The sequence below is a fragment of the Manduca sexta genome, chromosome 14 (assembly GCF_014839805.1).
Source record: "Manduca sexta isolate Smith_Timp_Sample1 chromosome 14, JHU_Msex_v1.0, whole genome shotgun sequence".
Lineage (NCBI taxonomy): Eukaryota > Metazoa > Arthropoda > Insecta > Lepidoptera > Sphingidae > Manduca > Manduca sexta.
In genome coordinates, this window is record NC_051128.1 from 11,872,587 (window position 1) to 11,886,238 (window position 13,652).

Below are 13,652 nucleotides of genomic sequence, written 5' to 3' on the forward strand. Positions count from 1 at the left end.
AGTATTTTTCCGGTACTTTGCGTAACGTAATTGTGATAATTAGAAAAAAATGACACTTTAGAGTTACATAATTTTACAGGGCGTACAGGAAATCGTTACGGCGCGTTACATAGGGGGGTGGGGGGTTCAAAAAATTTCAAAAATTATCGTTACGTAATACTTGAACTGCCCCTAAGTTGAGAACGATCGACTAAATAATTATTTACACAGAAATTCGCTTATAGACTTTAAGGAATCCGACATCGCAATTGATGCAGACTGAAATACAAGCAAAATACTACCATAGATAACTTGACTTTACATTTTCTACTTGCTACCTAGTGTAGTTCATACGTGGTTCAATAATAATAATATAATTCTGAGACATATATTGGCGAAAATGACCTGCCTCCTGATTACTATAGAGCGTGGTGGCGAGCACCTCGACTGACGACCCGGGGCCCAGCAAATGGTTCACAGATACGTGGAACTAGTACTATTGCTTTGATGATAGTATGTGATGACACTGACCTGCCTCCTGGTCGCTGTAGAGCGTGGTGGCGAGCACCTCGACCGGCGGCCCGGGGCCCAGCAGGTTGGTCGCCCACACGCGGAACCAGTACGACGCGTTCGGCTCCAAGTGATACACGTCGATCTGACGCTGGAATGTACAACAACTTCATTAATTTGCTGTGTTTATTTGGGCGTAAAACATGCCAAAGTAGCCTTTGTGAGTGTGTTGCGTTTAGGCATTTACCTGTGTAAATTTGGTTAGAAACAGGGCTGCGTAACTGTCGACTGGCGATGGATCTATCGTCAGTCGACAATCTATGTGAATCTCACTCTGGTTACTATCAAGATTAGTTTGCTGAGCCCGCATAAAATAAATAACTTTTAATAGCTTAAGCTGGCAAACAAGCAAAACCTCCGTCAGCAGTATACACCTACAACCTCAAGAATAATATAGACGTGTTAGTGAGTGAATAGTTGGTGCCCTGGTTGCGCCTCTGCATACCCCTTCGGAGATAAATGCGTGATGTGTTTCAATCTTTCTAGAAGCCTTTACCGCTTCAAAGCTAGTCACATTTCTTACCGAGTTAGGACTGATATGGTTCGGGCTGATCGGTCGCCACTGCTCGAGCGTGCCGTTGATCGGCATGGCGGAGCGGTACTGCGCGGTGAAGTCGATGATGGGGTGCCCGCCGTCGCCGGCCACGTTCCACAGGATCAGCGCCAGGATCGTGGATGCGTGCACCGTGACGTTCACTAGCGGTGGGGGCTCGGCTGTGGACAACATAAAAAAAACATCTATAATGTTTATACTTTAATGAAGATGGAACTTGAATTGTTGTGGTAGAATGTTTTAAAATTTGTAAATGTAATAGATGAGTTCATGATTTAAAAGATTCAACTATGTTGAAGCTATATTGCACACGACATGTTAATGTTCATGGTCGGTGGTCATCACTTACCATCATGTGAACTGTATGCGCATTTGCCCTCTATATTATAAAAAAATACACTTGTTTCATAGCAGTTTATTAGTTTTCGTCCATATATCTATGTCTGCCGTTAAGTACTGTTGTGTTTCCATTCGAAGAACACGATATCTAATCAAATTGCTTTACATTACCCAACTGAACATCCAAATAGGATTCAGAACCAGTAAATTCCATTCTTGAAAGTATCGGGATTTCTCTTATGGGGATTATAAATACCGGGAATTTAAAATAGGTTTCCTGGTGTGATGATCCAATGTATCAGATTGACTATTGTCGGTCAATGCAAATGGCAAATAATTATAATGTGAAAATAACCTGAACAACATTTCCTGTAATAACTTTTCAACAAACTATCATCACAAAACACAAGAGTCAAGACACCAACACGATACAAGAAGGCAGCTCTTTCATACCCAACTGGGCCGAAAATCCCCACGAGATTACCATACGTGGAGTGAGGTCTTTGACGCTTTTATATCGTAAGAGGATGAATAGAGTTGTATCTCGATTGAGGTGACCCACATTCGCCGTACAATGGGTATGGCTAAGCCTTTTGTGTCCGTTACATGCCGGCGGAATAGCGTTGTGATGGAACTGTACTGGATCTGGTTTCAAGGGATAAATTGTTTTATTTTAGGAGGGTGTGCAAGATCAATCTATTAAATCTTAAACTTCAAAATTACCAGAGGCTCTCAAGTTAAGACTCGATGTCGACGAAAGGGCAGAACAACGAACCTTTCTATAACAATAGACGTCATGAAGTATATTGTTATTTATTGCATGAAAAAGGACAAGCGATCTGTTGAGATTTAGCAAATTCTCTGACTATACGAAACGCAAATATATTGATGGCTCCTAAGCTCTTCATTATTTTTTTCATGGGTTTGAAACTGAACATGATCTAGACAACGAAACGCTAAAAAGTTTTAATCGCTATTTTTTTAGATACGATAGTTTACTTATGAGCCATCGATATCAAAGTTCATTTTCACAGCTTCTCTGCAAGATAAGTGATCGATCCGGCTCATTCACAAACAAAGAATATTCAAACCATTAATTACGTTTTATCAATGGTGCAACACAACCAGCGTGCATCATTTGAAACGTAACAATGTAAGCAAGCATTAGGGGCACATTACGAGCCAATCACCACGTTTATTGTGCCGCTGTGATGCAAGGCTGAACAGGGCAATTACACACGCGTCCGTCGGTTGAATTGTGCGAAATTATGGTATCGATTCTGTTAGCTTCTACAATTTCTTGTTCAACTCTTTATGTTTACTGTTTTGTACATGAGATATGGCGACAGGCTTGTCCCCTATCACATAATGGGAAGGAGCTCTCCGAACGTGGGGACAGACATGCAACTAAGGTACCTTAGTGATGTTTTTGTTTGGTTACAAATCGCACTAAAATCTGAAAACATTTCCATTCTATTCGGATCATTTAACGATTCCCTCCCAGGTCGAATGTGTTTACCGTTTGTAAGTAGTTGCACAACAGTAGTTGGCATGCTGCCCCTCCAGATGAATTCGAAATAAGCTTGTTATAAATTACTTCACTACTGCGAAAACTTGCTTAATACACGCTAATGGAAGAACATTAATTTTGTTTCATTTCTCGAATAACTTTAAGATGAGTGTAAAATTGTACTAACGTTCTGACCCATTTATAAAACTGAAAAAGCTACAACCATTTTCTAAATAGTTTCGAGACAATTTAAACAAACATTTTAGTTCAAATTCATTCTTACGCCTACATAAGGATAGATTTGTAACGCGATAGATTTTGCCGGGCTCGGCAAGGTCCAGAATTATTTTCGGGAGCGTGAAGATACCTTCCGCTGCCAGAAGAAACATAGAAGTTGCTGAGTGGACGGCTGGGCGCTGTCGGTTAATAAATTTAATTTATATTTGTTTAATACATTGTTGTGGTCGCCGGGATGGGCGGCAGCGTGGGACATAGGCCTTACACTGCCGTTGAGATCCAGGGCGTCTTTCGGTGCACGGGACTTCAAAACCCCCCCCAAAACAGGAGACAGGCCGTCCTAGGCGATATTGCCCGAGGCAGTTGCTATTGGAGTTTCTAACGTTAATAATAATATTTAGCATTTAGTATAGCGTAAAAAAACGGGATACATTAAATTTCATTTCTAAGTTATGTTTCATTTTTAGTTTTAGCTTATCGTTAAGCAAGCAATCTGCTTGATTCGTAGTTTGTTATTCGCTTGTATAAAACTCCATCAAGTTATACGTTCTAGTAAATATGTTAATAACATGTAACACGAAGTACATTCAAATATGCATATTGCGTACAAATTGCTCATAACCACGATATGGCAAAATATGTAGAAAACAAAGTTAGCCTGGGAATGGCGAGTGTTTATGTCTTTTGTAATAAATAAACAGTCTTCGAAGTTTTTATGATCACTTTATTAGTAACAATAACATCAGAGTAGTTCTAAATGACAACGAATTGATGATAAAGTAAATTTTGGCTTCCTAAACATTTTAATCCATGTGGATTTGGATTTCTTTTATCCCAAATTTGTTATTCAATAAAATTGACAAAATCAGAGATATTCATAAAGATTATAGGCTTTTAAATTTTATCATAAATTGAACACTAAATAATGTTTACCGATTCAACTCGATCTAGAATACATTTAAATAGTTAATACTCCAATTACTGTTTACCAAAGTGGAAACAATTTCATTACTCATATCGAATAATGCATATTTAATTAGTAAGGAGAGTAGCAATACGCGTCAAATTAGGGAATAACAGGATGTCAACTGTTTAAACAGCCAGGTACACAAAGTTAGCACTCCCTGTTGACTAAATAACAGCGGCAGGGACTAGGGAGCGGGGACGCATTGGAAGGACAACCTTTTGTTTCAACGTTGCGGACGAGGACTGCACAATTCACGGATTTTCGGAGAATTCCTTTTTTTTAAATATAGGTTTCCTTTGAACGTCTGTATCTCACGGTTTTTCGGAATTAAATATATTTTCTCCGAAAATATAGATTTCCTTTGAACGTCTGAATCTCACGGATTTTTGGAGTAATTATTTTTTAGAAAAATATAGATTTCTGTTGAACTTCTGAATATCGATACGAGCTGGTTTTCTATTTCATGGCTAGGTCTCAAGGTCTTATACAGAAGTAACACAATCCAGAATTAATTTTTTTTTTTATTATTTTCTTCAATGAAAAGCCGTTTAAGGACAAGCTTAAGTATCTTGTTGACTTCTTAATAGGCTACAAGCCAACATTCAACATTGGCTAGTGCCTATGATCCATATAGAAGTTCCCTTTTAATTAAAATGACGACAAACTTTATCCCCCCCTAATCATCTTAAAAAAAGCCAAGGAAAAATTTTGAATAATTTGTAGCTTTCCTTTACGCACTTACTTAGAAATTAGTTTCCTTCAGACTAAGCCCAAGTTTCCACAAACATTCTTGACAACCCTACTCGTACCTAATCAGGCCTCAGTATCAAATCCACCGAAACCGTCACTAATGGCAGCCCTACGCATCAGATATCCGCCGAGTCAACATCCAATGCAAATGTTTGCCGTCTGTACGCGCCAAATGAAATTTTATTGATCACCCGGAGCCCTGTCGCTGAACCAAATTACTGGCTTTGTGCTGTCAAGCGTCACTTTACCAAGGATGTTTAGATGTTGGTATTTTAAATTATACAATTGAGATGTTTAAGTTGACTTTTGTATGGCGGAGTTAGTCTGGTTCAATAAAACTGCATGATCTATTTCTGTCTCCAAGCAGTCACTGTTATCTTCAAATCAAATAACATTGTTCTCAGTTTAATCAATCGGCTTTATAAAATCTGGTATTTAATGTCTGAAGTTGACGATAGTAGTATGTCGAACAGAAATAATCGATATCAATCTACCCGGAGTTCGAACCTGAAACTTCAGAATGGCAATCGTGCCATCATAAAACTACGCCATTAAGGAAGCTATTCTGGTCTACAATTAACATCTATTAACAATTTACAGTCACCTTCATATCACAATAGGTCGTGACCTATACGCGTTCCCTTCTCTCACATTTAGGTGGCCGTCAAAGGTTTTGCAACCCTATTGATACAATAAAAGTCCATCGTGTGAAGATGTCAACACCAACATATTATATAGTCAAGTGGCGATGGGTGCTTTCCTCTCCTAATTTATGTAAAATCTTATTATCATTAGAACGATTTGCAGACGGCATTTATGCATGCACGTATATTTTGTGCCGGGTTACCTTTTGGAAAAACGTCATACAAACATAAAAGATTTTATATCCGAACCAAAGACAATGTATTGAGAAATAAATACCCCAATAAACTTTTAGAATCTGTAAGAGACAAAGCCATTGGGCGGTCATCGCTTGTTTCCTCTCTTTACGTCTGTATTGTAGACATTATTTAAGTCTATGGTCCCCCTGATCATTCTTTATTACATATTATAAAACGCTGCCCGGCCGCCTCTGTCTGCTTGAACGAGATAAACTCAAAAACTATCGATTACAGATTTTGCTACAGTTATCAAAGTGATATGGTATTCATTAAAGGTCGGAGTGATTCAAAGGGATGTTTTATATATGTAATTCATTAATGAATTGTATGGAAAAGAAATGTAAGCATGTATGTTTTCCTACCCACGTGAAGCCTCGACGGGGCTCCAGTTATGTCCAATCCAAATCTAAGTTTCATTTCCTTTAATCGCTTGAGTAAATTCACACTATTTTACAGTTACTTAACACCTAATACGCATCAAATTTCAGCTAGTAACCGAAGATATCCGAGGCGCGATATTTCCTTATATGCTTAATTTATTCAGGCACCTTGCTGTCAGCTCGGATTTTCCTCAAGATGCTAAACGCAGCTATTAAATGCACCATTAATATCATTACGGTTATTGACTCATTACCGTAACGTCTAAACGCATGCAAATCGTAATTAGCTCGCTCGGTGATTGGAAAAATTGTCCGTCTCATGTATTTACATCAGCAAATAGGCGACCAGTATATCTTGAACTGTGCGGATTAAATCGTATGTGGGATTGGTTTTATGATTTTTTATAGGAACAAAGGAAGAAATAGGTCATCTAATGGTAATTATCAATCATTACCATCCATGAACATATCAAAAGATACTAGCAAACCTTAAAAGAAATCCTCTTTCTCGAATGTCCCTAAATCATAACAGAATAAAAACACTATATGCGAAAGCTCTTACATAAAAATTAATTAGCTTAAATCTTTCCGCTGTAAATGCCGCCAAGAATTGGGTTAAAAGGGTTTAAGGCAACGCACTCCCTTTCATTATATCAATACGGTTTTATCGATATGACGCGTTTTTCAAGCGTAACTTCTGCTTGACTGCCACCGAAATAGCGTAAAAAAATACTCAGAATTATTATGCACGTCGCACACGTTCTGAAAATCTACATGAAAGACGGGATACGGATCAATTACCCCCTTCTCACACGTTTCGTTGCGTAATCGTAATGCATGCGTAATAGCATATTTCTCAAGTACTGTCGGAATGACAGGTACTAGAAGGATGATTCTGAAACGTCATGTGCATAATTATTCAGAAATCCCGCTTGCTCTCGTACAGCCTTCAGAATACGCAAAGATATGTTTTTATTATAAAATTATTACGATTGTGCGAAGTGCTTTAAACAGCCCTTAAGTTTTGTAATTCGTTCTGGGTGGGTGTCTTATCGCGTAGGCCATGGCGCGTGTCAGGCTAACGACCTCGTCTCCTCATTCAGTCGTATAAAATAATTTAGACGAATCTCATTTTCTCGCTTCGTCGCGCGTAAATCCCTCTAAATGTTCATACATTTTGTATGAGACGTCTTCTTTCACTAAGCGTATGTAGCCGCTGCAATAGCATAGTATTACGAGTAGAATAATATCCGCCTGAATGTTTAATTGGACTCACCGCGTAGTGCGACGGAGGTCAATTTATACTGGTGTTAGAATAATAGCAGTCATTAACTCTTGGTCTCTCGTGGCTCGCCGGCGAGCCAAGACAGCTACATGACATTTGCGTGTGTCACGGGATTATAACCTTATATACTACATAATAAGGTTATTTTTCCGTCACACGCGTAGCTGTCAATGTTTGGCGGCAAACATTCAGCTACCTGTACATATTTGAAAATAAAATTTTGACAAGTCATGACGGGTTAAGTGACCTTCGGTGCGCCGTACTCGTCTTCAGGTACGGTTTTATTGCGGTAGGATGACAACGATTTAAAGTTTATATAGATTTTTATTATTGATTTCACTATTACTGTATTTTGTTTAATGCTTTTTATTTATGCGTATCAACGTAGGTATTGATGTACTGCGAAGATAATTTATAGTAAAAATTGGAGATTTTTGCATTTTAGACAGACGTCCACTGATAAAAATAGAAATTATAGCGTAGTTATTATAGCATCTCTTATTGCAAGCAAGTATCCCGCCATAAAATCCACTAGATGAAATCCATAGAGAACTATTCAATACATATATTTATTGTTATTAAGAACTCGTTATCTATTATCGTCACAGGGCCAAACAAAACGGAATAAAACATCGAGTTAACAACCAAATTACAACCAAACAAGTGTTATCAGCTTCCTTTCTGATAAAAACTTATAAAGAAAACTAGGGTTCATCGCCTTTTGCGACTAACACTAGACAAATTTATTCAACCCTGTCCCCCCACGGATTAACATGCCGTGCAGTTTTAAACTTTAATTAACAGTGCAGACGTTCCCAAATGAGTAATCACTGGTGTTTCATTAGACATTCGAGCTTAGATTATGGAATATTAAAAAATGGTGCGCGTCGTGAGCGTAATTTGCATGACAATCTTTTTTATTAATATGAATGAAGTTTTTATCGGTTTTATAGGAAATGGTAGCGACATTTATATTCGTAGCATAAATCCTTTTAAAATTTTCGTTACAGAGAGAGATACATTGTATTACTTTATCATTTTCTATATCCAACCTACAAGCTGTCTGAGTGTCTTCTTCTGTTAAGTTTATTTCTACTAATCTAGCGCAATTGCATATGCGCCGACACGAACCATAGGTATGGGCAAAGCGCGGCACGTAAAACATACCCACAAGGTATAGAGATATCACCTGTATAATTTATAATATATCCTGTATAATTTATAATATCATCTTAATGCAGCCAAAACTTGCAATAAAATATAAAACGCGCCACCATAAGTCTTTGGTAAACTAGTTACTGATTTGCTATCTGTAAAAAAGACTTGTCCGGATTTCGCACTAAAATATACTCACACTACAAACCGGCTAGAGCAGTCTCCTTTTATGAAATCGCCATTTATATCACGGCGGGATTATTGTGTTTGCCTCAATGGAGCATAATATTTTGCGCCCACTACTGGAGGTTTTAATACTCCCCTCCCCGGCTCCCCCTCTATACTATAAGCCGACGTCTTCGTTGCTTAAGTAGGTTTAAGTGTAACTATTGTACCTATTGTCTGCTGCATTTAACTCTGTTCTAAGATGAAATAGAGGATGAGCTATAACCGTATTTTGCACTAGTCCAATACTAGATAACTTAGTTTATCATATTAAGCTGAGTTTAGTCTAGCCAATTCTCGCGGCAATATTTTACGTAGGAACTTCGAGATACGTTTACACTAGGAGCAATATTTCAATAATTCTATACACATGGGACTCGCCGTGTGTTCTACAAACTTAAATTCGTATTTTTCGGACAAATTGTTCTATCTTACGGATTTTATCATGGTTTTTTATATTATGATTTTCTGCCGACGTTTCGAAGCTTGTCATGATTGATTACACGGTAAAAATGACTTTTGGAAGCTGTGTTCTGCAAGTTTTCTAACTTATCTCAACCCCACTTTATAATCTCAAATCTGGTACGAAGGGCAGAAACATTCGAACCCATAATGACCCCATAACCCAAGCAGCCACTAGACCAACATAATTATGGATTCCCCGTTAGCGTGCTATAAAATTGTTATTTGCCATAATTAGTTTTGTTTAGCGACATTTTTATGTGCGCAGTCACGCGAAGTAATCAGGAAATATCGTAATTATGGTATCTAGATGTTTATTATTGCAATATTGATTTATTTCTTTTGATTATCTATTACAGGTTAGAGTAAGCTAACGTTAGTTATCGCGCTCGTGTCTATATGGTTTACTTATTAATCCTTCTGGTATTGTAGTTATAATTATCTCTCCCCCTTGTCTTATCCTTTCACTCATTTTGTATTATGTGCATGCTGTGACGACTCGTAATTGAAACAAAATTTAGCTTCTTGTTTTGAAACTTTGTATTAACCAGGTATCGATGTATGTTTTGTGAGTTGTTCCTTTTAATAAACAAAATTATCATATTAAGTCTGAAGTTATACAACACGGTATTCTCTTGCGGGTACTACGCACTAGCCAAAATATTTGTGGTCAATAGCCAAATTAAACTTTATTTACTTAGCCACAACAATTAAATTCCTTGCAATGATTAACCACGCGGCAATCGTGCGGTTTCAACGCGAAATATTTATGGTCAAATAAACGCATAAATCACAACCCTTGCAAAGTACTATATGTTATTTTACCGAAAGTTTTAGGACTTGATACGACTATGATGAGACCTTAATTTCATAGATTTAAGACAGATGCCAGCCTGATAATCCATGACGTCATAGATATAGGGATCCCTATAGTAAGGAGGCTATTGAACTCTAGAAGAAGCGTGGCGCAGAGACGCCGCTTTGGGGCAGTTCCGGCAGCATTGTAGAGTAATTCTTTCAAGTTGCGTATTTTCTTTTATTTCATTATTTATTTGTGTACGTTTTGCAGACGTATTTATACTAAATATTATAAGGTGTTTGTTACTCAATCGCACCAGAACGACTGGAAATTTGGAACAGAGATAAATTATAATCCAGTATAGCATATAGCCTACTTTTTCCGAGGAAATATGTGTATAGTGGGACTTTTATACTGAAAAAACCTTTTTCTACTTGGGTAGAACCGCGATCAAAAGGCATTGTAGATAAATATATTTATTTTCTTTTAATCTCACTTTATATACGATCATCCACGTGCATCGAAGAAGGAATTCAGTGCCCATTCGAACTAGTCCACAAAGCTTGTAAATCAGTGCTTGATAGAAATTGACAAATTTATTCCTAAGCAATGGAAATTTATCATGCCGCTATTTCACAGCTTCCGTGGCGTAGCGATGAGTCAACTGTAAAACGAGGGGTGGCGACTTCAATCTCCGCACTCAGACAAATTATATGTTTGTATATCCTGCAAATATTCTGGGGCTGTAGGTAAGACGCTTTTCTTCAATCGTTTACGCTCATAAAAAAGAAATATATGTATGGTAGTGACATATCTTAGCGATTTTTTATTACGATTATTAATTAGCTGATTTGACGCACGTTTTGCCCATCAAGATGGTTCTCAGCAAATGGTATCTATAATTTGTCAGGACATGACCTAGGTACTACACTACGCTGCTTGATGATCTTAACTTCGTACTCTTTTGCATTCGGGCCAACACTTCATTGTAAGACATCTTAGCCGTCCAACTTAGGCAACAAATATCCAACCACCAGCAAAACCTTTTGAGTAATTTGGGCTTTATTTACTATCTAATACATATTATTCAAATACAAAAACAACCTTATAAATATGTATATTAATTACCAAACGTAACATGCACATGCCAAAACACGTGTACAAACAAACCGACATCAAAAACTCGTTATTCGAAGTCACGACATATAACAATAAACAAAAAATTCAATAACCATAGTCGCGCTTCCGGTTTTATCCAATCGAATACATTTCGTGTAGAACAAAGAGATACATACATACGTAGTATCATACCTCTATCCCATAGGGGTAGGCAGAGACTATGGCTTTGCACGATTCTGACATACTTCTCGCGCTTCCTCCACCTTCATCAATCTTTTTATGCATTCCCGGCGGTTCCGCGTACTTTTGACCTGGCTTTTACTAAGACTGTCAGATATCTGACATTCGTAGGTTCGGTGCAGTCGACCGCTACTGGCTCTTCCATCCACATTCGCCTTGTAGATTGTCTTTGTCAGTCTTTTATCATTCGTCCTCTCCAAATGTCCAAACCACCTTAGAATGAAGAGACCTCGGTGTATTTCCGTTTATTCGGTTACGCCTAGTTTTAATTTTAATGATCACTTGACTGCTAGCTGATAAGCGGCCGCCGTCGGGGACTTTAATGGACGTGTAATAAAGTGTATTTTGGTTAATAAATTTTTGACATTCCGGACAAGTTAATACGGCAGTATCGGTCAAACCTGGTTGTTGTATAATATGCGTCTCTGTTTCGGAGGTGAGTTTACTTTAGTATATAGCAATGCAAGTGTCATAGTGGCCCGCGTATGTGTGTCGCGTTCCGGGATCAGCCTGTGTAAATCCAGCTCCAACAGGCCGGCATAAGTGTCGACTGCCGAGGGGTCATCATCACTGGTCAGTCGACATTCTATTGGCCCCACTCCACTTACCATCAGGTGCAGGGTGATCACTTTGCCTTACGTGTATAAATAAAGGTGTGAAATCTCGCCTGGGTACAGTGAGTAAGTACGCAATATCTATTTCTGTCACCATAAACGTGCAGTACACATGCTTTTTCGTTTCAAGGACACTTCAACCAGCAAACCGCAGTCTTTTGTAATTCGTTTTGAATGATATTTTACAGTCGTTAAGTTTGAGACGGCTTAAACAATTATATATTACGCGTTCCCAAAGGGGTAGGCAGAGGTGCAACCAGGGCTTACATATTTCGACAAGTATATTAATGATGAAATGTGGGTACCTCTTTCTTCTATCCCATCCTTTGATATGATAGGGGAAGAATCTATCGCCATATTGAAATCAAACTCAAATCCGGACTGATAGTCATCTGAATAACTTTGCTTGACCTTGGAGCGACGTCGTACCACGCACTCAATATAACTACGCCACCGAGACAGTCTTGTCATTATAGACCATATTCGCAAACGTCACTCAGCTAAGTATGGAGCAATGCTATGAAAATTTGACAGTTTCTCAGCGCTTAAGGCATAACAGCCTTCGCAGTGCGCAGGCGCAGGGGCGGTGTGATTAGGTACTATAGATATACAACTTTACTTCAGTTGTCAGGTAAACAAAGCCAATGAAAACTGGAATTGCCGATATCATGCGTTAGGGCGCACAGTGCGTCCCCATAGCATTGTTCGTGTAAGTGACATAATACTTTTGTTAATACAGGGAGGGCAAACTGACCCCACTGTACCTGATCGTAAGTGGAGTGGTCCAATAGAATGTCGACAGACGAGAGATGATTAGCCCTTGGGCCTTATTCTATATCCCGTACGTTATGTTAACAGTGCTTAACAAGCACGTAATACAACGCATCATGTTTAGGACTATAGAAATTTAGCTTACAGAATACTTTTCCACGCACATTTCTCGAAGATAACATGACACGGCCGCGTTACGCGTTTACACTATCATACAGAATAAGGGCCCTTGGCAGTCGACATAATTATGCCGACCTGTTGGCACCGGTATACACAGAATAATCCCGGAACGCGACACACTTACATGAGCCACTATGGCAGGTTTAAGCACCTAGTGTACGGTGGTCACTATACGGGCTGATATAAAATATATAATATCACCAGTAAAGGACACCACTTACTTCTAACTGTGAGGTTGACTCTGTCGACGTACGCAGTCTCGTTCTCTACGCCGCACTCGTATAGCCCGGCGTCGTCCACGTCTATCTGGCGCAGGAGCAGGCTTCTGTCCGACTGAAACAAAAAACAAGTTTATAAACCTCTAGAATATCTAGCTCATTCTGCGTAGAACGGACTACTAACAGCCAAAATTAAAAAAAATATATATAATTGTAAAATGTAGGTAGATATAGTGACTGACTTTTCGGATGGCCAACACCTCAGTCCGCCCTGAGAGCACGAAAGCTGCAAAGTCTTCGAAAAGTCGGGAGAGAAAATTATAATATATAAACCGCCGTAAAATCCGTAAAATATTTTTATTTTAATGTTTAACATTCGCGTAAACATAAGAAATAATTATTTGTTTGATAGTTTAAA

The 13,652-nt window shown here is 38.5% G+C and overlaps 1 protein-coding gene across 1 annotated transcript in view; it reads right to left on the reverse strand.

The window, feature by feature from the left end:
• Positions 1-13,652, reverse strand: part of LOC115446544 — a 72,240-nt gene that overhangs the window by 7,955 nt on the left and 50,633 nt on the right. Inside the window, exons 3-5 of the mRNA XM_030173225.2 lie at positions 13,238-13,349; positions 1,073-1,263; positions 511-640 (exon numbers count right to left, since the gene is read on the reverse strand). Coding sequence (XP_030029085.1) covers positions 511-640; positions 1,073-1,263; positions 13,238-13,349 — 433 coding nt within the window. The remainder of the gene's footprint in view (positions 1-510; positions 641-1,072; positions 1,264-13,237; positions 13,350-13,652) is intronic.